The sequence below is a fragment of the Mycteria americana genome, chromosome 1, assembly GCF_035582795.1.
Source record: "Mycteria americana isolate JAX WOST 10 ecotype Jacksonville Zoo and Gardens chromosome 1, USCA_MyAme_1.0, whole genome shotgun sequence".
Taxonomy (NCBI): Eukaryota; Metazoa; Chordata; class Aves; order Ciconiiformes; family Ciconiidae; genus Mycteria; species Mycteria americana.
In genome coordinates, this window is record NC_134365.1 from 165,103,135 (window position 1) to 165,128,681 (window position 25,547).

General features: G+C 44.2%; 1 protein-coding gene across 2 annotated transcripts; it reads left to right on the top strand.

Annotated features, from left to right (window-relative positions):
• The first annotated feature begins 1,134 nt into the window (after positions 1-1,134).
• Positions 1,135-25,547, top strand: DCT (dopachrome tautomerase). Of its 2 annotated transcripts, XM_075491965.1 has the most exons (9): positions 1,135-1,176; positions 7,763-7,985; positions 16,395-16,694; positions 18,165-18,265; positions 19,321-19,487; positions 21,083-21,262; positions 21,368-21,503; positions 22,926-23,127; positions 25,366-25,547. In XM_075491965.1, the coding sequence occupies exons 1-9, from the start codon at positions 1,135-1,137 to the stop codon at positions 25,545-25,547; spliced, it is 1,533 nt and encodes a 510-aa protein (XP_075348080.1). The 2 variants fall into 2 exon arrangements, with proteins under 2 accessions (XP_075348080.1, XP_075348079.1); XM_075491964.1 differs by lacking the exon at positions 1,135-1,176 and having other exon boundaries at positions 7,685-7,985.

Consider the following 25,547-nt stretch of genomic DNA (forward strand, 5'->3'; position numbering starts at 1 on the left):
TTCCCAACTGGGTGCTGAATGATGAGCCGCAAAGGCAGCCTGCATGCTAGCCAGGCTGCAGGCTCCTTACAGGTTTTGCACAACATCTGCAAAGCTCCACATGTGCCAAAACTAGGATATTAAACCAGCTTACATCTCACTTCACTTTTTTGTCAATCAGCATAAATCTACTCTATGTAAATCAGGTCCTCTCCTACCACAGCCATTTGGAGCGGGATTCATCTCACTTCACTTTAGACATTTAAAAGTTCAGTGTCTGTCTAAGTTTGAACTAGTTACCCTCACCTCCTTTTAAGGTCCAGGCAGAGAAATTAGGACAGAGAGAGGTCATCTGACCTTGCCAAGATGCCTGTCTGAGAATGGGATGAGTCGTTCCCATGGAGGTGCTTCTTTCCCTTCATAGACTATTGGGGAACCACAGGATAACTGAGATTTAGATCTCTTACCTTCTGGATGCCAGGGTTCCTTAAGTGAATCATACTTTATATTCTACGACTGCCTTTATAGTTAGCCCAGGTTAGAAGCTGATGAAATAGCTCTGGAGGCGAAGTCGTCTTTGGACAGCCTTCAGACAGGTGGTCACCATAGCACTGGTGCAGAGGCAAATATAGAGAGGGTCTTGAGTGGTAGATCTCTTTGACATTATTTACACATCCTTTGCCAGCTGAAGATGCTGAGATAATTGGTGTTGCTTACTCAGGATGGTTTCATCTGCCAGTCAGCATTGTATTTACCTAAACTATAAGTAGCTTAAGCTTTCATCTGTGTTCCTACATATGATGGACACTGGAAGAAGTATGTTTGTTTAGGTATAAAGTGACATGGTACTGAGTCTCATTAGCTAAAAGATGGTACTGCTTCATGATCTCTGAAGACGTTTCTCAGACATGTTAAATGAGGGAATAGGACAGAAGAAAGATCTTAAAGGAAATAGAAGTGCTCATTCATTATCTCTACAGAAATGAATAAAACTACACTAACGCAATACCTGACAAAAGTGTAAAAATGTGTCAGCAATTTCTAAATAAAGTTTATTTAAGGCTGTGGAAAGCTCTAGCAGAGTTGACACAGGTGTCTGCCATACTAACGCAATGTATGATTTTAGGACCTTTCTAAGCAAGTTGTATATAGTACATGCTTCAGCTAGCATGTGTCCTTGGAGAGGTGAGAAGCCAAGTGCCATCAAATTTGGAGCTTTGGAAGCGGATGTCTTTAAGTAGTGACGATTTCCCATTGCAGTCAACTCCAGACCTGTAGGAGGTAAATTCAGCTGGATTGCAAGGCGCAGTGAGGAATCAGTGAGGAATCCAGGTGGGATTCATCTGCCTAAATGTAGACCTCTCATGTGTATTGAGTATCACCGAACCCTAGGCTCCCCTTACAGGAAATAAATGGAGAAGGTTAGACCTTTGTGTGATGCAATTCATCCCCTCCTAATGTGGGTACCAAAACCAGGCCAAGTGAATTGCACCCTAAAACCATCTATTTCTCACCATTAAGAGAAGATCCTATAAAGGAAGCCCTGGGTGACCAGTTTAGTGTAGATATCTGTGACCAATAGATGTCTACATTGGTTTTCAGGAAAAGAAGTCCACAAATTAGAAAGGAACTGGATAAATAACATAAATATGAGAAGGCAGGAGCTGATGAGACTGTTCATATGAGGAGGGATTTTGTGCAAGGACAGGATCATGAGATCTCCAGAGCTGCTCTGTGTGCCCAAAGTTTGGCCTCATCCTCCCACCTACAGGACGGGGAGACAAAGGGTAAGGTTGTGAAAGGGCAGTGGTCCACACTGGAGGAAGGAAGAGAGAAGACATGAATGAATAAGAGCCTGTGTGGGAAGGAAAAAGCAGAATGGGATGAAAGGAGAAAGAAGGGAGAAAAGGTTCAAGGGTGTCTACTCAGAAGGAGGGCGGGAGAGAACAGAGATGAGCAGGTAAGTAGCAAAGTAAAAAGGAAGAAAATTCCAGCATAGAGATAGGAATCAAAAGGCCTAAGTAAAAGGATGCCGAAGTTTGAAAAATTATCGTCACATTTACTAGAAATGAAAGATAATCTTGCAAGCATAAAGAAACCTACATAGGTAGTGGATGAACAAATGAGGGAACAGAGTGGCAACTACTCTTTTCTTCTTAGGTCATCCCTTATTGCAATTTATTACAATTTATTGAAAATTTTTAAATGTTAGAGAAACTATTTTTCTGCGATGTACTGCTTTGAGACATAAGCCTAAGAGAACAAAAATTGTTTCTGCAAGTGTTGAGTTGTTTTTTCCAGATCTAATGACTTACAAGATTTTGTGTAGATCTGGTTGCACCTGGGTGACTCAGAGAGTCAAATAAAAACAAGACCAACAGATACAGGGAAGCCTTTCTTCTCATGGATTTCTGATTGGTGGCTGTTTTTAGTATTTAGGAGGAGCTTTTTTCAGATGCAAGCTTTTTCTTTTGTCAGGTTACTTAAAATGGCTCATTGTGGAGCCAAATGGCTTACTTGTGTAGTCTCTGGTGTCTAGTAATGCATAATCTCACACTGAAGTCATTACTGCTACTGGGGCACTTAACAGCTCTCTCTTCTACTTGCCATCTAGAGTAGTCTAGGTTTCCTGAATCTCCTAGGAAATGTATGTCTTTGAGATCTCTCTCTTTCAGGTGAGTTACTCTTTACGCTCCATCGACTATAACGATTAGGATGTCTATTTGCCATAATGGGAACTTAAAGACACGTAGCTCCTAGATAGATGCATACATGGTAGATGCATAATGAAGGTATCTTAGTCTTGAACTGACTTCCACCTTGTGTAATGAATAGCTTTGCTTCATACATTTTCCAATGAGAGACTTTCATAAGTGTTCAAGTAATACATTCCTGGTGGCAGTGTTGGAAAAACACGCCTTAGATCATGCTTCTTACTCTATGAAATCTGGAGCACATAAATCAGCTAAATCAGTTAAAATCAGCAGCCAAAATATTTATCTGTCACTTAAAATAGGAACAAAAAAGTGGATTTGATGTAAGCTTTGGGTGAAGATTAGCATCGGTTAATTTCCATTCAAAACATTCTTATTATGGCCAGTTTCATGTCATGCGTAAGATAAAGGTATGTTACGTGATCTTTGGAGCAATGAAAAATGTACTAAGGTATCACAATTTGAGTTTCTTGCCAAGTTCTTTTTGTCCAGCCTTGAAATTTTGCTTGACAGAAGTAGAATCTGTTCTTTCTCACGTGAGGTTTATGACAATGTAAATACCCCTAATTACTAACAGATCTAAATTCCTTAATATGCTCTGGTTAATCTGTTATTATCTCAAACCCTTCGTGCCACACGTTGGGCGCCAAAAAGGACTGTCGTGGTTTAGCCCAAGCTGGCAGCCGAGCACCACGCAGCCGCTCGCTCACTCCTGCCCGGTGGGATGGGGGAGAGAATCGGAAGAGCAAAAGTAAGTAAACTCGTGGGTTGAGATAAGAACAGTTTAATAATTGGAACAAAATAATAGTAATAATAATAATGAATTGTAATGAGAAGGAAAACAACAAGAGAGAGAGAGGAACAAAACCCAAGGGAGGGAAAAAGGAAAAAAAAAAAAGATACAACCGCTCACCACCTGCCAACCGACGCCAGCCAGTCCCCGAGCAGCGACCTCTGCCCCCCGGCCAACTCCCCCCAGTTTCTATACTGAGCATGACGCCATATGGTATGGAATAGCCCTTTGGCCAGTTGGGGTCAGCTGTCCTGGCTGTGCCCCCTCCCAGCTTCTTGTGCACCTGGCAGAGCATGGGAAGCTGAAAAGTCCTTGACCAGTGCAAGCACTGCTTAGCAACAGCCAAAACATCAGTGTACTATCAACATTATTCTCATCCTAAAATCCAAAACACAGCACTATACCAGCTACTAGGAAGAAAATTAACTCTGTCCCAGCTGAAACCAGGACAGCTGGTTTGGCAGAACAAGGAATCAGAGGTGTAATATTTTATTCAAAGAAAAGAAAAAGAAAAATATTCACAATGGCCAAAATTTCCAGAAGTACTCATCACTTTTGGGTGCTCAGCTTGAGAGAGCATGGATTCACTGGACTGGGTGAGTTTGCTTTTTATCATATGGTGGGGTTGGTTTTTTTTTGTAATTTGAAAATTCTTTTGTCTGTGGAGCAGGTGCTTGGGTGTTGCTTGTCCTGTCTCTTTTCTTTCCCCTTTGACCTTGATCTTTTACTTGTCTCCAATTTTCCTTGTAGAACTATCTTTCTTCTTGCTATCTCCAGAATTATCACCTGCCGTTACGAATTACCATGTGGTTTATTCTCTTTATTGATTTCCACATAAATTTATATGTAGAATGTTGTATTTTGGTCAAAATTCTTTCCAAAATTCCAAAGGCTAAATACTTTTCTGGCTTGATGCTAATCTGTGCTTGAGTACAGTAGAAGGAGCCTGAGAAACAATACTGTCATTGAGAAAAAAAATGTGAACCCACTGCCTTCTTACTGCTCAGGAATTCTATATTACTCGGGTGAGTTGTGTTTAGTGATTTCTTTGCCTGTACCTTTGAGTATGCTTTTTCTTTATTCCCTCTCTTGCCAAAAAAAGATGTGAACGTATTAATCCCAAAAATGCGTTGGCATCCATATGGGTATATTTGTTTGCCGCCTTTTGACGACAGGCTGAGAAGTTTGCTATTAGGGGTGAACCTGGGCACGAATCCAGACTAGAAGGTAGCTGAAATACTGTTTTCCTGTGCTTTCAGTGTAAAGCCTAAATATTTTAACTAAGAAATTTAACACCGTTTCAGGTGTGGTAGCCTGACTCGGTAGCTCCGAAGTGTGGACAAGGCAGCGCGGTCACCGTTTGGATCAAGGGGGCTTCAGCCACTGCTCGTGTGCTCAGATTCGCTGCCTGAAAAGTCCTTGCAGCTGAAAGCAAGCAGTTCTGGGCAGTAGTGCCAACACACAGCGCTACTCTTTTTTTCAAGAGATAGTAAAACCCCGTAGTAAATAAAAAGTCATTCAGCATGCTATTTTGTAAACCGGTATAGTGCTGATATTGTGTGGCCCTAACAACAGCTCCTTTATTGAAGTGCAATAGCCGCGGGGAAGCTGCGGGAACTTCTGAACAGTGAGGCACTAAGAAAGGGACAGTGCCTGCTGTCTTCCCAATGACTAATTGAAAGACAATTGTCTTTTTGTAATTTTGCTCGGTGTCTTCTGCACGGCGTGTCATGCAGCGGCGTGAGGCTGCCGATGCCGGCAAGCCTGCAACGAGCACTGACACGGTGATGCCAGGATGTGGGATCTGTCCGTCCTTTTTCTGTCCGTCCAGGTGCTCCCCCCGGCCGGGGAGGGCACTCCTAAAATGCTGGTGCATTACTGAGGACCAGAGACTAGCGCTACATCTATACCAGTACTGCATGCTGTAGCATGCTCCTAGGTTTGTAAAATTGTGTAGTTGTGATGAAGTAGTCGTAAGAAAAGCTACGTATGTACCACTCTGCTACTCACAGTTTTCTTTCCCCTGCTAACTAAGTAATCTCCATATTATCATCTATTCACTATTCCTTTTCTCCACGCTCTAACTTCTCTGAAAAGGACACATTTCTCTTTCCTCATGTACTACACTAGAAACACTTTTCCTTGCCTTACCTTGCCTTGCCTGCCTCAGTATCTCGCCTTTCTCTGTGCTTACTCTTTCTGTCTCATATAGGCTCTCACATGGCAGTAGCCACCTTCCTATGGGTGTCTGAACTGAGCCGGCTTTGATTATAATGGTTGCATAGACACATATTTTACGTATAGACACCTCAGTTCAGGGGTTTAGTCAGCTAGCTGAATCCTGTCCATATTTTTAAATTGTTTTTGGTGATGCTGATAAATGTGTGTTCACTTTAATTGCTCTCAGATGTTATGTTGGTAACTTTGGTTCAAGACGTTGTCTAACCTAGATTCAAGGCCTGATCTTTCCCACACCAGAGAGGTGTCTTCAGGTGCTGAGTAGTATAGGGAGGTGCGTCGTTCAGAGTGTTTTTCAGTTCATACCTCCATTTCTAACTCCTGAGCTTCTTCAACATATTTTTCCAGCAACTAGTCTCACTTTTTGTCTTTTTCACATGTTGTGTTGGGAGCAGCAGGCAAAAGCCAGTTCCAGGTAAATTGAATCCTAAGGGAGATAAGTTGAAACCCATTGCGGAGCACATGGTGTTGCTGATTGGCTTTGTACTTCCAAAAATGAAGTAGAATCATATTTTAGTTTGTCTGGTAAGTAATAAATTTTTTATATAAAGATTGAAGAACCCGAAAGTGCTGATGACAGCGTCTGCAGTGTGGATGAACTCCTTAGCTGCATGACGGCAGTAAGTTTGCTGCATAGATAATAGACTTCTTGTGCCAGAATGGTGTGGTTGAACATCCATAGAAATATTGAAGAGTACAGACACAACCACAGCTGTTTTCATTATACATACTTACAAAAATGGCTAAACAATAGAGGTTTGGAGGGGGGAGGTAGAGAAAGCTTTCAGTGAAGCAGAGGGACTTGCCAGTTTTTATTCAGTATGGTGGAGCTGAACTAATAGGTATTGCTTCAGAGTCCTCACTTCTTCATGACTTATCACTACTTTATTTTGATTTATTCATTTTACTCCTCTAGCACATAGGAATTGCATTGTGGGCAAGAACTGCTGCATGCTAGCAGCTTTTTAAAGCAATTTTTGTCCACGTCCTGAACAAAACCACTTGCCTGCATGTCTGGTGTGTGTATTGATCTCACAGACTGTCTCCTGCCAGGTGGGCAATACATGCTCAGCTGTGACGGTTCTGAAAGTCTAGCACCCAGACCAGCCCCAAAACAACCTCTGGTGTAATGATGGGGAAGGGATTAGAGAGCAAAAAAGGACCACTCACCCTTTAAAAACAAATAATTTATTTTGCATGCAAAAAGGCTATTAAGAAGGGAACCCTTCTCCACTTGCCACTTAGATATTTAGAGTACAAGCACTGGAGCTCTGCAGTCAGCAGGTGGAGTCTCCATCACAGGCTGTTACTACCAGGTTTATTAATTTTCGTTAATGATGCACCTATATCCTCTGCGCTTCCAGTGCATTTTCTACTGCTGCTGCTTTAGTGGAAAGTATTATCTTGCAGTGAACGAACTGAAAAGAGAAGGGGTTTCCTCCTCTGTTTATCATCTGTTTACAGGGTTTTGATTAAAAGAATAAACCTGCTCCTCCAGCCACCTCAGCTAAAACGAGACCATCAATTTCTCAAAGCTCATGAAAGGCCTGGAGAAATAAATCCGAGGCATTCACTCTCCTGACAAGCTGCCAGAGCCTGCAGAACTTGCTCTCACGCTGGCGTCTTTTCTGCCCTTGATGTCATGTGCAAAACACGAGGATTTGCGCCGTGCTAATCCCGCTAATGAGGGCTTCTCCCAGCCTCTATATAAACTCCGCTCAAAGCCGTGGCTGCTGGGCAGGCACTGCAGAGCCAAAGCGCCTGTCTTTTGAACCGCGTTCAAGGCAATTAGAGACCGGGATTAAACAAACACCCGACACCAGCATCCTCAGCAGCGAGAGGGATTATCCCAGTCGGCCGGGGCACGGAGCTGCGGCGAGGCCAGGTTGTCCCACGACGGAGATCTCCCTGCTCCGCCCGCTCAGGTCCAGCGCAGAGGCAGAGCCTGCACCCAGCCGTAATGGGCGCCCTGAGGTGGCTCTTCTGGGCCGGGCTGGGCTACCTGAGCTGCTGCCGTCCCCCCCGGGCGCAGGCGCAGTTCCCCCGTGCCTGCATGACGGTGGACGCCCTTCGCTTGAAGCGCTGCTGCCCGGCCCTGGGGACGGAGCCAGGCAATGTCTGTGGGTCCCTGCAGGGCAGGGGATGGTGTCAGGGGGTGCAGGCGGACACTCAGCCCTGGAGTGGCCCCTACACCCTTCGAAATGTGGATGACCGGGAACAGTGGCCCCTCAAGTTCTTCAACCAGAGCTGTCGGTGCGCAGGTGAGAGGGGTGCTGGGGTGGGGGACAGGGATGGATGGGTCTGCTAACCTTGCTCTGAAGGCCAGAAACATCCCTGATGGCATAAGGCATCAAGAAGGCTTCAAATATTAGCGCTTTCCTACAAATACTATCATGTTCATGATACTGTCAGCACTTTTTCAGAGCAACGGAGTTGAAAAAGCGTTTTCTCCCATGTGGACTTTTGGGTTTTCCTCTTTGCCCCTAGAGTTGTCCCTGTAGCCACCCATCACCTTTCCCCGCAGGGTTTTGGACATTTCAGTGCTGCGTTCAAACCTCTGTCACTGCTAATCATGGCGCAGTGAACCTGGATCAGTGTGCATGGATCAGCGATTTCCTCTTGGAGTAGCACTTTGCAGCATGATATACCCCTGTGCGCTGAAAATGTGTGGGTGTCTGGCCAGGGTGTTTCCCAGGGTCGTTAACTAAGTCTACAATTCACTTTGATCCGAAATGGGTCTGTAGAACCACCAAAGAGGCCATCCTGTCCTTTTCCTCCCCATCTGCAGCCGCTCCTTCCCACCGTGACTTTACATGGGCCTCTGCGCTCACATGCGGGAGGCGAAACGGGTCGGGGAGGAGATGTGCTTGAAGGCTAACCTGACCGGAGGGATCAGGTTTTAATAAGACCAATTCACTAGTACCGGCAGGAGGGAGGGAATAGGAAGGTGAGGTCAGGGCAGGACAGACCCTTTTTCAGCAGCAGCCTCGGTTGAAGGAGGGTTAAAATGAGCAGGAACCGCAGCCTCAGCCCAGGCTGCTTTGCAGGGCTGGCAGGAGATGGTACCGGGAATCGGGCAAAAGGCACATCTCAAGCGCTGAAGACACCTGCTAGGCAGGTTTCAAATGCAGCCTGGGATTTCTTGTTGGAAACATAAAGTTGTTTGACTTTTCTAACATGGGAAGAATAGCCTGCTTTCCTTCAACCTGGTTGAAGGTTCTAAGGTTTTCCTTCAACCTTAGAACTAGCTGAACTGTTTTGTCTAAAACATACCTTGGCTCTCACTATCAAAAAAGCCCAGATCAATCTGAGGAGGGAGCACTGCAGAAAATTGCAGCCCACGAGGTTAAGTTTTGCAACGCTGTTATCAACTGGAAGCAGAGAGGTAGTGGCAGATGACTTAAACGGATACATGGTGTTATTGAAGCTCCTCAAAATAACAACAGCAGACTTTAGAGTATAAATTCGTTTTTATCTCATCCTTTGACTAGATTTCAGATGCTTGTGTGGAAGTACTTTTCCAGACGCTTAAAAAAAAAATGGGATGTAGGTTTTTTTCATTTTAAAGGTTCTTATATACCTCCAAAACTAAAGTCAGGTATCACATACAGGCACAGACCCTGAGTCAGAAGAGCACTGAAGCACATGGGCATACACCAATATTTACGCAGTCTAAGTAATTAGGGCATCAAAACCTAGGAGTAAATTGAAGAGCAGTGTGGACAGACATGGTCTGCACAGACAGATATTAATTTGCTTGTCCAAGTAGAGGTAAGCACTGGTATTTGATATTTGCAGGGCTGGTTCCCAAGTTACGTGACCAGAATGTAGTGTCCATTCATTCAGCCTTACTTCTGCTGAGCTGTCTGCTCTCCTCAGCTCTTTGAATCTGGTTTCTCTCACTGCATTTTTATTTCACTTGTGTTACTCTGTCTCCTTGCCATCTTTATTATCTAAATATACCAGTGATAAAACATTAAGGTGGCAGGCATCCTTAAGGATGATTTTCAGAAAGGCTTCCTGGGCTCTACTCTGCTGTGGTCAGCTTGATGCTGGATGCAAAGCCATTCCTAGGAGAACGCTAAGAAGTTCACAACTGCATGGGATTTGAATTAGTTCTGATGCTTTTACAATGCTGGTGATCATGTGTCTGTTTCAATTAGTATTTTATTGTTTTTTTTTTTTTTTTTTCTCTGTTTTATACACTGGTTGGCTGTCTGCACACTAGAGTTTTAAGCGGTGTGACGTGTGGTCTTTATTAGGCATCTAGGGCTATGGTACCTATGGTAGGTAACATAAATTAAATATGCTCATTCAAAGGGACATGGAACAGTGCACATCTCTACTATTAAGGTAGATGAGGTATTTTCCAAGTGAATGTTATGTGCAAACTGCCTATTTGAAATGGTTCCTGGCTTGTGCAAACTCCAACCCATGCCAAAGCTCTTTCTGGAGTTTTAACAATATAAACGGTCGTGTTCCAGTGCACTGGCACTGTTTAATTTATAGTTTAGACGTGGTGTAAATGATAAGGTATGAGAACTCCAACTGCCATGTAGTTGATTATATGTAGTTAGACAGTGCCACTTAAACCTGTCACATAGCTGATGGCTGTACGGTAGGAAACCTGGAGTAGCTGTCAGGAACAGGGGCCAGGAATTTCCAAAGGGGGGATTCTGGAGTTCTGTCAATAAATTAATCCATTTGAGCTTTCTGCTAAAAACTTAATAGCTAAGGATAAAAGGAACTCTGAAAACTTGGCCATTTGTTATAGCTGTTCACTTGGGGAAAAATGTCTTAAAATCATATCCGTCCAGGTCTGGGTGCTGCATATTTCTGGAAGAAAAAAAAAAAAAAAAAATCCCAAAGACAAGCAAATATTGATGAGTGGTTATTGTGGGGTCAGATTATTTTTATATTTTTTCTCAAATTAATGTAAATTTTCTAAGGAAAATTAAAACCCCCCACATTTCCATTTCTAGGCTTTAGCAGATAATATACATTAGCCTTTCTTTAACTGGGGACAAATATAACAAAATAAGATGAGTACAACAGAAAGATCCAGCTTTACTTCCCACTGCTTGTACAAAGAGCCATGGTCAAAAAGACAATTGTAAGCCTGTTGTCAGGCTGCTGCTTGCTGCACATTTCACTCAATGTGTTGGTGGCAGCAAAAATAGAATCTCTAGAAAAAAGATGTGGTTATGGCATGAATGTAGCTGGGAGGTAGCAAAGAGTTTTTAGTTTCTGCCTAATTTCAGTTTTGAATTCGTTGTATGTGTTCTACAATTGGTTTGGGTGCACCTAATATTTATTCACTTTATATAATTTCTTAAACTGGAATGACCCTTTCACTGAAAGGGTTGTCAAGCATTGGAACAGGCTGCCCAGGGAAGTGGGTGAGTTGCCATCCCTGGAGGTATTTAAAAGCCGTTTGGATGAGGTGCTCAGGGACATGGTGTAGTGGTGGTCTTGGCAGTGTTAGGTTTACAGTTGGACTCGATGATCTTAAAGGTCTTTTCCAACCTATACGATTCTGTGATTCTGTGACTCTGTGACCCGATGACAGTTCCTGACAGCATGCAGTACTATGTGAAGGGGAGTATGGTAATTTGTTTTTCATAAGGTCTATGTGTTGAATTAGACAAAATGTTGGATGCACTAGTCTAACCCTGAAAATTGACACTTGTAGCTAATTACACAACAAAGCAGTATTTCAGTGGGATACTTAAATTTGGTTTAGAAGAATACTGTTTTAGAAGACTTATGAACTAAATGCTATTTTGAGTTCTAAAGGATAAAATTGTACTAAGGGGATACAGATCTGGTATAGCATTTTAAAAACTCAGTACAGAAGATTATTGTGAAAAAACTACTGCAGTCAGTCATGTGGTTGCTAGTACAGATTGTGACAGTGATTAAACAATGATGTAGTTTGAGTTCACTGAGGAGTTAAACATAATTATAATTCATTTTTTTTTCTGCCACTTTCTAAGGTTGACATGTGGACATGTGCTGAACATTATTTTTTTTTCCATAGAAGTTTTTTGAGAAAAAAAAAGTATTTAAGTCTTTTCACATTCCTGTGCAATATATAATCACTCTGGGGACAGAAGGTTTAAATTCTATTGTTTAGCTGTAAGCAAATTGCCAGTTAAGCCATGTAGCTGATATGGCGGCCCTCCCATTAGGTAAAAATGAGCTTTTGAAGTAGTTGTAAAATATACTTAATTTACTTATTGTAGGGCAATGTGGCTGTAGGATAGTATTGAATTACAACCATACTTTGATGACCCTGTTAGAGTCTGTGCTAGGTACAGATCTTTCACATCCTACAGCCTAACAATATGTTCAAATGAAGAGCTAGAAGAGACAGAAGAGCCAACCATTTGTCTCACACGGTGGCCATCCTGATCCTACTCTTGGGATACTGCAGTATGCTTGTGTTTCAAATCTAATGTAATTCCTGTTTGAATGCAATGTCTACAGAAGTCTGAAAAGGATTCCTTTCTCCCCATTCAATAAATCATGTGTATTAAGCCTGTCTCTGTGGAAGGAAGAGGCTGCTCAGCTTTCATCTTGGTACAGTAAAACAAGGCAGAAGGTGGTGAGTGTTGGATGGGTTCCTTTTTACTGAAGAAAAGACACTGAGTTGATGGAGTTACTATTTTGTGTTGCACTCAGTGTCTGAAGGCCAGCCACATGCTGTGACTGCTCAGAGGTAGAAAAATCCCTGTCTGTGAGCTCAGGCAATCACTGGGGTTGAGAAGCAGCTATAGTGGTATGTGATAACTGGTGTTAGCATACACCAGTGATGTGTATTAACACATACTAAGTGTTGTGTCATAAGAAGTATCTTTTTCTCAGTGTCATGCCCATGGACTGACCCACCTGAGAAGTAGCATGGCCATAGTGCCTACAGAAACTGCCAGATTCACCCAACTTGACTGGGAAAGAGCACCATTAATGATGTTGAGATTAGGCATGGAAGAAGACAGCTCCCAAGGCATGCGATCCCATCTCCAGACAAAAGGGTTAGTGGTTAGTATTTTTTTTTTGCCCAGCAGCAGTACAATGGTCATTCCTGAAAGCAGTGGAGCAAGCAGGGAGCATCTGGACCCCATCTGTGACATGATCTCCTGTCTGTGAACCAGAACGACCTCCCACACTATATTCTCTAGGAAACACAAGAGGCGAGAATAGCCTCAGTTGTTCCTGGCATAGCCTCAGAGAAGTAGTACAATAAGTTGCTACATGTTAGTCACTGAAAGCAAAAAAATGCTAAGGCATGAATCATTGTATGTTCCTGTGGTCCCTCTGTTCAAAAGGATCTTGAAAGGGTCTTGCTGTCTTACTGAAAATGTCTACAGTGTGCTATATCCTGATAATATGAGATTACTTTTCTTGCTCTCCTAGAGCTGTACCATTGCAGTCCACCATCACCAGCGTAGCAGACGACAGCAGTCGACTTCCATGTAGCAGACATGGAAGTTAAGTTGTAAGAGACTGGGACATACATTTCGCAGTGCTATCATGGGAATTCCACAAGGCAGTAAATGAACTTTCTGAAAACAGCAGTGCATCATTTCCAGGCCAGTGGCTGCTTTAGAAACAAATGCTGGAAAAGTGGTTTGGGTGGGCCATAAAAAACCTGGGTCTGTCTACTACAGTCATTCCTTTTTGCAATGTGGGAAAGCCCACAGACCTCCATTGATTTCTCACCATTTCAGCTACTGCATAATGACGGTCCTGTGATGCACGGTCTAGTGAAAGAAAATGACAAAAAGCAACTTTCAATTTCATGAAGTGTTGTTGTGTGCATTTCTGACAAGAGAACATTGCCAAATAGACCTGAGGATGTTACAAAAATGTTCAACACAATCAGCAGAAATACTGCAGTGTGAAATACCACGTTGCCTAGAAATCAGCTCCTCCTGTTTGCAAGTCTCTTCATCACTGTAGTCCTCCTTCTTACTCAGTAAAAGCTCATATCCCATTGAAAAATATCTGGTGAAGTGGTGGAAAGAATGGACCCCTTGGATTACTTCATAGAGTAGGTGGTTAAGGGAGAAAATCCTGAAGAGCACCAATTGGATATAATTAGCGCCTGCCCAAGGGAAACAGGTGAGAAGTCATTGGTCCACCTGGCTCCAGATGCCACACAGGTGGAGAAAAGCTTTTTTCCCATGAAGATGACTCATCATTTCAGGCTTTTGCAATTATCTTTTCATAGCCTGAGGAGGCACACAGAGTAAAATATGGATATTGTCTGATAAAATGATCTCACGCATCAAGAGCTGTGTAGATTCAAAGGGCCCTCACTGGTAGAGGAATAGGCACCTTCAGAGCCTCAACAAGTGCCTGGTGGTCTTGTTCTGGTACCAAGACCAGACAGAACAAACCTGGTCCTGCACTAATTTTGGTTCTGTTAGTGCTATATTTCAATGTGATGCTTATCAACGCTGTGAGTAGATGGGTCACTTGAATTACTGGAAGTGTGACCGCCAATCTCAAAAAAGGTTTTTGACAGGTCTTTTCATGGTTAATTCCTGCTTTGTCCCCCTTCTCTTAAAAAGGATTGAATTGTACCTTTGGGCATGAGGTTGCCCAAAGGTTGAGCAGCAGCTGCTTTCCAGAAGTTCATGGTCCATGTACTGAAACTTGTGCAATATACATGGCCTAATTAGGCAATGTTGCAAGATATTCCTGATATTTGTTATATGGTCAGTACAGGCTGGAGTGTGTGATGGGTCCTAATAGCTAGGCTGAGTTGTCAAGAATGAGCAAGTATACAGATAGTGGAGTACACCAAATTCACACCAGCAATCGTGCTCTTCTGATGGGACTCTCAGGATATCGTGATAAAATCAATGTTTTGATTCCATGTTGCTTCCCCCCATCTTAATCTCTGCCCTCATCATAATAACATATCCATGCAATCTTCTTTCTTTCATAAAACTATAAACTACTTGCTTTTTCTGGCAAAATCTTCAGCCCCCTAAACCAGTGCAGACCCCTGGCTTTGGATGCCTTCTGTCCTAGCTGGAACATGGCAACTGAGCCCAGCTGCTCCTACCTGCATTGGGATGAAATGTAAGCCATACACCTGGAAACTGTTCTCATGGTGTGCCGTCGGGCTGTGCATGGCCCAAAACCTAGTTGAAGTCTTCACCCTTGTGGTCCCTAACCTTAGCACTGGTCCTAAGCTTCATGATAGCATGTAAACCTATAGATCTCAGAGCCTCTGGAATAACCATAAGCTCTCCAAACCTACAGTTAAGAGTCCTCATGTCCTCTTGGTAGGTCTCACAGGAGTCTGTCACAAATGTTTAGAGCTCAGCAGCCCTTATCCTAGAGCTAGCCATAAGCTACACAGCCTTCTTGGTAACAACCCTTGTCACCTTGGGTCTTTGAAATTGGTAATAGGTCCTGTAGCCCCTGACAATCTGAAATCTTACTTTAGTGTTAGCTGTTGTTCTGCTCATAGAGTCAACCCTACAGCCTAGGGACATCTGCCCATCCAGGAACATGTCATAAGCTACTTCCCCATCTCCACGTTGGCCCAAAGCCTGTCCTGGGTCTAGCAGCACCAATATGAGCAGTGAGATTTTGTGGCATTTTGGAAGATGAGTGGCATGGTTGTTGTGGAGTGAGCGTGTACGTGGGGTTGGAGGGAGGGTGGGGTTCGGGAGTCTCAGTGCAGATTTTGGAGAACTGAGAGGAGATCCCAGAGCAGCCCTGGTTGCCCCTCCGCTGCCTCCTTCCCCTGGCAGCCATGCCCACTGTCCTACACCGCTGCTACGCCAGCAGCCTGCCTGCGTGCGGGCAGGAGGCAGATGTTCGCTGCAGGAACGGTCCTTCCCCGGCTGCCCCGGCAAAGGCAAAGCAAGCTGCAGCAGGGCCTTTCTGCTGCTACTGGCAGTCTGACATGGTGGGTGCGAGGCCATGCTTAAAGCAAGCTCTGCTTTCCTGGGCTCTTCCACCCCATCAGAGGGCCTGCGCTAATAGCCTAGAGTGGACCTGATTACTTGCCTTAGGAACGATGCCAGCGGGGAACAACGGTACTGCAGTGTTTCTCAGGCTCTTATTGCAGCACCATTTAATAATGCTTAAAGCTTGACCTGCAGCACCCCTGGTGCTTGTCCTGCATTGTTTTGGGTCCCAGATACACTGTTAACAGACGTTAGTTTTTCCCAAGTTTTGTCCTTAAGAGAACTGTTTCGTTTGGGGACTTTTTTCTGTGCTTAAGGATCCACATGAGCCGACCCTTCTTTGGGTTTGATCCTGGAAGCCTGGGAGTATTTGAGAGCCAATCGAGCAAAGCACTTCATCGCATGCTTAACCTGAAGTGCTCAGCCCTCTCTTCAGTGAGACTGCTCACGCGCCTGAGGGCTTTGCAGAGCTCTGAGCACCTCGGGGCGCCCAGCCCCTTACCTAGCGCTTCACCTCCCCAGCCGGCTGAGCGCGGTTCTTGGCCCTGCCGTGGCTCTGGGAAGCGAGGCATCCTCCTGGTTAGGCAATTGGCAAAGCTGCCAGTCTGCTCAGCTGCTGTCCCTTCCAGGAACTGGCATCTTTGGGGAAAAAGAGCGCTAATTCTTAATTCTTCTGCATTTCACTGTTGGTTGTCTCTGATTCATAATGTCATGACTGCTCTTTCCCTCTTGATACAGGCAACTTTGCCGGCTATAACTGTGGTGACTGCAAGTTTGGCTGGACCGGCCCCGACTGCAACGTGAGGAAGCCACTAGTTGTCAGGAAGGATGTCCACTCCCTGACGGCAGAGGAGAGAGAGCAGTTCTTGGATGCTCTAGATCGTGCAAAGACAACCATTCACCCAGACTATGTAATTGCAACTCAGCACTGGATAAGTCTGCTTGGCCCCACTGGAGAGGAACCGCAAATTGCCAACTGTAGTATTTATAACTACTTTGTTTGGCTTCATTACTACTCAGTCAGAGACACGCTATTAGGTTAGTGCTTTTCTTATCCAACGGGGTCTGCAGGTAAAGGAAAGGGTGAAAAGTACCATTGCTGAGCCAAGGTAAGTATGCTTAACACAGTTGTGTTACTTGAGCGAGCAGTGAGTCCCAGTAGGAGCAGATCTGTGGAATGAAACAGTTGGTGCTGAGGAGCTGGTGGGCACCCACAGCTGAGGGAGGTCTGCTTCAGACCTGCTGCGGTCTGGTCCCCGCGACCGAACGCCCCGTGGCAGCTGGAGCACATCAGCCGCCCTCCTGGTGCATCTTCCATCTGACAGGGAGGCAGTTACACAGGCTCCACTGCTGGGTGAACCAGAGTGTGGCCAGGCAGTGATTCACTTCAAAAAGATGTTCCTAGTCCACAGGACAAGGTAGATGCAGCAGCAGTGGGAAAGGGGCTCTGCAGTTGTGAAGGCAGAGACCATGCAGAGATGTTGGGGACCGAAGTGCTACTGCTTTCCGGGGCCTTCAGCAAGTCACTAAGGATGGGGTTTGCCTGACTAACTACAGCCAGCTGTTAAAACCAAACCAGGTTAGAGGTTTGAGTATCTAACCCCATGCTTTCTCCCACATCAGGATTCCTAGTCCTCATTGCTCTTCAAGACAGAAGTACCTATGCCAGCCCCACTTCGCAAAGCCCAGCTCTCGCAAGAGGAGGCAGCAGTATAGCTGTCCTACGTGCAAACTGAACAGCCCATATCTACCTCCTTGCTAGAGGGTATCTGCTGCCCTGCAGAGGGGTTTTCTTCAGTCTCCCCTTCTGACACGATTCCATTTTGCAGGGCTGAAGGAAGCAGTCTCTGGCTTAGCAAGAGCAAAGGTCTGTCAGGGGACAGGACGGTCATGTGTAAAGGGAAAGAGGCAACTTCCAGTGCTGCTGCAGTGATAAATGAATTCGTATGTGGGTTGAAGCTTGCTGCAGTGATAAACAAATCCATATGTGGTTTGAAGCCCCTAGCCTTTGAGCATTTCAGTTCTCGTGTAATAACAAGAGCACAATACAAGAAATAACAAGCACAATTTGAAGAAAATTGGCAAAGGACATGTTGAATTACTGTTGGCAGGTTATGGAAAATGCTGAGGTTCTTCTGATAGATACACATTGTAAGTCCTGCCACTGAGCAAGAGAATGAGATAATACGGTGCATATTAGCAAGGAGCTAAGATTTTAGACGATAAGACTGCTTCTTAAAACCAAAATCCACTGAAGTCATAAGAAATCTTCACAATATCCAACTTTTGGGGGAATGTGAAGTTTTGAGAAGTACTGAAGTGAACATCCACAGAGGAGTTTGTTTCACTTGTCCCATGTAAGTGTTGTAGCTTCTGATGTGTGCGCTCTTTCCAAAAGTGCAGAGCTGCAGGTTTTTGTTTAACTCCACTCCAGGCAATACAGAAGGTGCTCTCTTTCTCTCGAGCCTCATTTGTTGCCTAAGTGCTTATTTTATTTTCCCTTTGTAGGACCTGGCCGCCCCTTCACAGGTATCGATTTCTCCCATCAAGGACCTGCCTTTGTTACTTGGCATAGGTACCATTTGCTGCTGCTGGAGAGAGACCTGCAGGTTAGCTGAACAGCCTTTCCCTTTCCTCCTGCAGCTTCTCTCTTTTGCTGTGTCACTGTCAAGCCAGCCAAGGGTAAGCTATTTCCTCGGACAGATTCTTACCCAAACTCCCAGGAGCTCATTGATCCTTTTTCGTTTAAAGTGAAATTAGTGCTTTTAATACTGAGGACTGAACAGTTTCTTACTACGAACAATGATGTGAAGGTTATCATGGAGATTTTTTTTCTTCGTCTCCACAACAGAGGACAGAAGATGTGAATTAACAGTATTTATTAATAAAATCAGAGCAACACCTAAATGTAAAACTTGGTAACAGATATTGTCTGCTGATGTTGAAGATACCCTCCTAATGAAAGCAACTCTAAGTATTAACCCCTTTAAATGTGCCATGCTATACCTTTAATAAATGCATGTATTTAGCAATACATCTTTTAAAGAAATATATGTTAATGTGTCTGACAGTCAGTTGTTGAAGCATTGACTCATTTTCATTTGCATTACTTCTACATTGGCAATGTTACTGTATTTCAGCCTTTTCAGCAGATCTCTAATGAAAATGGTTGGTATCAAAATAGCTGCAGGATCTTGCTTGCATGAAATCGTATCCAACAAGCAAGCACAAGCAAATGGACTCTATTTCTCTATTAATACAAGTTCAGGTTCTTCCCCAGGGCTAGTCTTTCTGGAGCGAAAGCAAACCACATGCGCAATTTTACCCATTGCCCACTTACATCACTCAGAATGCCTCTTAGTTCCTTAAGGCTCGATTCATCTCTGCTCCCGCTCTCCTGCCTGGTCTCTGAGTTGGTAGAAAGCCTAACGTGGCCAAAAGAAGTGCAAGCCAACAGTGGAATAACTAGTGACAATGTCTTTGCTAGGACTTTTGAAAGAAGTTGGAGCAGCACTGTGAAGTGCGTGTAGTTGAAATGCGGAATGAAAAGCAGAATACCCAGTGAAATATCGAATGAATACCCAGTGAAACAACCTGCAGGAGTCCCTTTCTTTCTCTTTCCTTTGAAGATGATTCCCTGCTAATGCGTTTCTGTCCATTGCAGCGACTGATGGGCAACGACTCCTTCGCGCTGCCCTACTGGAACTTCGCCACGGGTAGAAACGAGTGCGACGTCTGCACAGACCAGCTCTTCGGAGCATCGCGGCCGGATGACCCGGGGCTGATCAGCCCGAGCTCCAGGTTCTCCCAGTGGCAAATAGTTTGTAACAGGTACGAGAATATCTAGGGCAAGCTTGCATACCGACCAAACCTTGCTTTCGTTCAGTATTGACAGCGTGGGGCTGCTCTCTCAGCGTGAGCGAGCGGCAGGAAAAGAGCCAAGACGTCTTTTTTTAAAACCGGGAATCACGGTTGGTTTGTGTGTAGATGGTTCTGTGTAAACTTTCCCTCCTGGTATTATGGAAGTATATTTTTTAAAGATGATTCTTTTGGTACAGGGTTTTAGTTGATTCAGCCAATTTGAGGCTGCCAAAAGTCTGAAGAGTTTGCACATTGGCAAGTATCTTTTTAAAGAAGAAATGCCTGCGTGTCGGTTCTCTGTAACAAACACCCAACTGATTTTGGCAGCAGAAACAGGAAACTGTTTTGGCATATAGGAAGCCAGAGATAGGCTGAAAAATCTGTTCCCTTGTATTGGGTGAGATCTTAACCCTGATATATTTAGTGCAGTTTGGGGATTGACTTCAAAGCGGCGGAGATTTCACATGGAAAGCAACACAGAGACAGCCCCGTGCCTGCTGCCAGCTGTCTGTAGGCATATACTGGTTCAGGTGAGGGCAGGGCTTTGACGTGCAGGACTGGGCCGTTGCGACATAAGATGCTGCTGGTTCCAATACTCGTACAACCTTCTTCTGTCAGCTCCAGGCAGCGTGCAGTCAGTCAGACAGAGGTACCGAGAGCTCAGGGCTTTTCAAAAGAGTCTCTTTCTCCTAAAGAACTACTTGAAATTCTAGCTTTAGGCACCAGCTGGCTTTAAATCTTGCCCCTACTTTTTCTCTAAGATAAATAGGGTTTTGTTTTTTTCTTGAAAACTGAAACGGCTAAACTTTTGCTTTGCCAAGGTCGAACAGAGAAGGGCTTTTGTTTACTTCAGGAGTTTCTGAATTTTATTCAGCACAGAATTTTTTCACAAGTGTTACACTGTTTTTCTCCTCCTCCTCCCCTCTTTCTCTCCCTGATATAAAGGACTTGCTCCCCATTAGCTAGTGGGCAACCCCTGCAACAGCAGGATGTCCTCCAGCCCCTGAAAAAGAGGATGCAATGCATTGCAGTTGCTTTTCTTCTAAAGGGGATGAGGGATGGAAAGTGAAATCCTGTTTACTGTCATTCCTTGCATTTCCTTAGCCCACCCTGCAGTGGGACTTTCCTGTTTTTTTTCTTCTTTGTTAAGAGTGAAAAAACTAGTCCTTACTCAGGCCTGAAAGTTTTTAAATTCAAAATTCAAAGGACTCTTTTAGATTGTCTGGCAAAACTGTTCTTCCAAAGCCCTCGGGAGGGGAGTAGGTGTGAAGGGAGTTGTGCGTCCTCTCTCTGAGGAGGACGAGCCCCGAGAGTCTTGGTCCCAGTGACTGCCAGTCCACAGAGGCTGCAGAGCCACAGAAAGTCATGGCATGGTGGCAGTCCTGCAATAAATTCAGCTCCCAGGCCACGGAGGGTGAACCGAGATGCCCCGGGGGGGGTCAGTCCCTAACCCCTGCTCTCTCACACATACGGCCGAGGCCTCTTTTATCCTACGGGAGAAAAAGCCAACAAGCCAGGCGTCGTCACCTTCTTCTGACTTGTGCCTCTTTCTCTTTCGTGCTCAGCTTGGATGACTACAACCGCCTGGTCACGCTGTGCAACGGGAGTGACGAAGGGCCGCTGCGGCGGCGGCCGCCGGCGGGCTCCAGCGAGCAGCTGCCCACCGCGGAGGACGTCAGGAGGTGCCTCTCCCTGCAGCAGTTCGACAGCCCCCCCTTTTTCCGCAATTCCAGTTTCGGTTTCAGGTTTGTCCTTCAGCTCCTCCAGAGCCGGCTGGGTCACGGGTTTTCTTTACGTGCGCGTTTGTGAGCAAAATAGGGTTACTTTACGCTGCTTTTACCCATCCACAGGAATGCGCTGGAGGGCTTCAATAAACCAGGTGGAGTCCTTAACTCGCCGATGCTGAGCCTTCATAATTTGGCTCACTCTTTCCTGAATGGGACCAGCGTTCTCCCTCATGCAGCCGCCAACGATCCCATCTTTGTGGTATGTCTTTTTCCTCCAGCCTGAGTGGCAGTGGCTGTGGCTCCAAGACGGCTGTCTCACCAGAGATTTGCAGAACAGAAGTAAAGTGAATTCCCTAAAAATAAGTCTTTTAAATAGAAAAGGAGAAATCTTTTCTCTTTTCTTGAACACTGCCATGCCTGCATAATGATCAAATAAAGAGGGAAGAAATCTCAGGGTGATTTGTGAAATATAAAATAAGTTTTGAGGGAGAAGAGCTGCTATTCCAAGTCATGTTGCCCTGAATCCTCTGATTAGGTGGTATCTAAATTTAATGGCTTATACCAGACAATTTTACAGCAACGAGAAAAACTGAAAGTGGGGTTAGTTATTTTAAAGCAGCAGACTGAGTAGTTTGTTTCTTTGTTTAAAACTTCACAGGCTAAAAGGATGCACATCTAATTTCAGGGTCTCTCAGGGAATAGAAATAATGTGATTTCACTGGTGCGTTGGTACAGTGCTGCACCAATGAGCAGCACAAACAGCAATGTGCAAATGAAACAGTTGACTTTGCTTACACATCTTTCTCTCCTAATAAATTCATGCCAATTTATTTTCCTCTTTGTCAGATTAAACCACAGTGATTATATAGAGAAATTCTAATACAATTAATTTTTCTTACCTTTATTATAAGATTGCAATCCTTTGTCAGTAAAATCAGCCCAAATACTTATGTAGTGGTTCTCCAGCTTATTTCCTTAATAATTCTTGAATTCCTACATGAATTCCTTTCTTACACAATGAAATCTTCATTTCACTATGCTGTAATTTTATATGCGAGATTATTTTCTGTAAGATATTTTCTAAATTTTTTCTGGGGTGATAATTAAAAAACATGAGTACATCAGAGATTAATGTGAACTGCCCCAGACGTGTAATAGAACTCAACTTGGAAACAACTTTCCTGTATTAGTGCTTTATATACTTATAAACTCACTGGGCAAGACCTGATCAAATTCATGGGTACCTGGAGCTGTGGAGCTGGTGGCATGCTCTAAAATGTGCATGAAGGAGTCAAATTTCCCACAATTTGCCATACCTGTTCAGGGACGAGAGAGATTAAAATACGTTTGAGAGGTACATTTACCTGAAAGAGCTCAGTGGGCCCTCACCCGAGAGGATGGACCTGCCCATTCAATGCCAGCTGATAGTAAACCATCTGGAGAAAGAACTTATTATAAACAAGCAGCAACAAGGACGTATACAGCAAAATGTCCCATGCAGGAGATCAATTTACTCCATTCTCATGAGCTTTCCTGGTTTCCCATTCTGTAAATCCCACCTAAATTAGATTACCCTCTTCTCTCTTTCAAAAGCCACTGCCACCTTAGGCAAGAGCATTTTAAATGCTGTTGAGTTCTGAAAGAGCTTAATAAACGTGCGTGCCCATGCCTGGATTTGCAGGTCCTTCACTCCTTTACTGATGCCATCTTTGACGAGTGGATGAAGCGGTTTAGCCCCGCTGACGATGCCTGGCCTGAGGAGCTGGCCCCCATCGGTCACAACAGGCTGTATAACATGGTCCCTTTTTTCCCTCCTGTGACCAACAACGAGCTCTTCCAAACCGCGGAGCAGCTCGGCTACACCTATGCCATCGACCTGCCAGGTACGTCTCAGAGGTGTGGAGGCTGTTCCAGGCCGAGAGATGAGACAGTTCATGTTTGCAACGACCCAGGCATTTGGAAAATAAGGCAATTTTCACAAAACACTTGGGTCTATTCACCTGTTCGCTAGCAATCTCATATTGTAGCACAGGTAGTTACGACTCACCAGGTAAGCCATGGTAACTACAGGCGTGCACATACTTAGCTTGCTCTGCTGCAAAATAGATCAACTTGAACTGCTCCGGCATTGACGACGGTGCTCCTTGGAGGTTGAGGAGTCTTTGATTTTGGGTCCTGCTCCCAGCACTGTTTATGCCTGTTACAGGATCCTTTAACCTGTCAGAGGTCAGGCACTCTGCCAGGGAGCTCGTCTGGCTAATGCTGGTCATTAGAGAATACTCGTTTTGCACAGGGCCCTGAATAATACTGCATGGTGAATCTCATTAGAGATGAACTCCATTAATCTTTGGATACCCTGGAGAGATGTACTTGGGTGTTTTGTGTTGTAAAACACCATTTTTAAAGATTTTCCATGTCCATAGGTGTGATGCGCCTTAGGGTTTGTCTATTCGTTTGAAATTACCTTTGGCACAAATCAGATAAAGACAAAACCCAAGAAAGCGAAGTATTTATGCACAAAATCCAAAATTTGCAACACAAGTTACAAATACTTGTAAAAGGCACAAGAGTAAGAAATGCATGAAAACCGTGCTCCAGATGCTTTACCAAAGATTAAATCTGAGCAGTTTCTTTCTCCAACTCTGTATTCCTTTGAGAGGCAGTGGGTGCTTATCTAACCTATGTGGCCAGAAATTTCTTCTAAATGCTTACCACATATCTGTGGTTTTAATCTGTGGAGACTATTTAAAGGTCTATAGACTGCAAAAGATTGAAACCCTTGTCCTCAGGCTGCATTCATCCAGGGGAGCCCTGACTTGTGGAGGCATGCTAGCTGCTTCTGCAGTGCTTTTCTCAGGGGTGTCCCCAGAATTTCCCCTGAAAATTTAAACTTCCTTTTTTATGGAATTTAAGTTTTCCTCCCTCTGGACCACTGTCCCCCCTCCTGCTTTGGAAATGCTGCTGCCCCTTAGGCATGAGGTACCCAGAGAGAAAAAAAAAGGCAGCTTGTGATTCTGCTGCTTCTCGGCTCCCACCTAAATAAATGGTTAGCTCGCTGTGAAGCAGCGTATCTATCCCCGTCTGCATGGTCAGTGTTCAGACGATAAAGTTTTTACATCCAAACCCTTCTCTTTTATCTAAATATATAACTTTCTAATTCTACTATGTGTAACCACATTAGAAATCAACATATGTAATACATTGCTGGCTCTTACTTGAGAAATGGTAAAGTGGTAAACCATTCATTTTGGGACCTTACCGAACTTGGGCATGATTGCCCTCAACTCTTTTGTTGACAGAGACTGCAGACTGGGGCATGCAACTTTTAGTTGCTTTTATAGTCAGTGTGACATCTCCTTGAGCCATCTGGATTTAAGCCCATAAGTCTAAGTACCTTCTAAATAACTTAAGCCCTTTTGAGAGTTTTTCTGAATATTTAGGCAAATGTAGTTATTGCCATCTTGGTATACGTAGCAGTTTTCAGAACAGGACAGCAGGCAATTTTTGCTTCTGAAAGCATAAATGAAAACACAAAATAACGTTATTCAGCCAAGTGGAGCAGGGTTATTATAAGAATGGGCAATATTATCTTAGAAGACAGAAGTGGTTGCCCAGAAGTGGTTCAAAATCAGAGGATGCAATCTGGAGCCGGTCGGCAGAACCACACTAAGTAGTGTTTTCAGTTAAAAGTTTGACAATGGGCTGCTTTGTGGTCTATGGGAAAAATATGAGGGTTTTCTGTTGACCAAAATAGCTTGGAAACAGTTATGCTGAGATGTCATTATAGAAAGAATTGCTTAAATCATTCATAATTTTGGCCAAATTAGATAAGAGAATGATCTTTTTGTCTTGTCACTGTTAATCTTTCTCATTCTGAATACTTGAATTTGTATGAAAGGCTGAAGTTTAAATTCAGCCATAGACTTCTCTGGCAGGAAACATCTCTGGCTCTGGTATGTTTGTTGGTTACACGGTGCATTACCAGCTTCCCCTGTGGCCAGTGGGTCTCTAAGCCACACAAGTAATCATAATTACCAGGCTGTGGGATATTTTCTTTCTTCCCTGTGATTTGAGAAATGAAGTTATGGGCTGTCTTCACTTCAGATGTTTCGTATTTCCAGATTCACTTGAAGAAACCCAAGCGTGGGCTGTCACGGTTGGATCCACAATTGGAGGAGCACTTACAGCTCTGGCCATGCTCGTTCTGCTGCTTGTACTTTTCCAGCACCAAAGGCAGAGAAGAGGTTTTGAACCACTGATGAATGTGAGCTTCAGCCCCAAGAAGTACACGGAAGAGGCCTAG

Coding starts and splice junctions, on each gene's coding strand:
- DCT (XM_075491964.1), top strand. CDS start 7,685: ATGGGCGCCCTGAGGTGGCTCTTCTGGGCCGGGCTGGGCTACCTGAGC. Junction 18,266..19,320: donor TGCTGGAGAGAGACCTGCAG/GTTAGCTGAACA, acceptor TGTCCATTGCAG/CGACTGATGGGCAACGACTC. Junction 21,504..22,925: donor CCAACGATCCCATCTTTGTG/GTATGTCTTTTT, acceptor CTGGATTTGCAG/GTCCTTCACTCCTTTACTGA.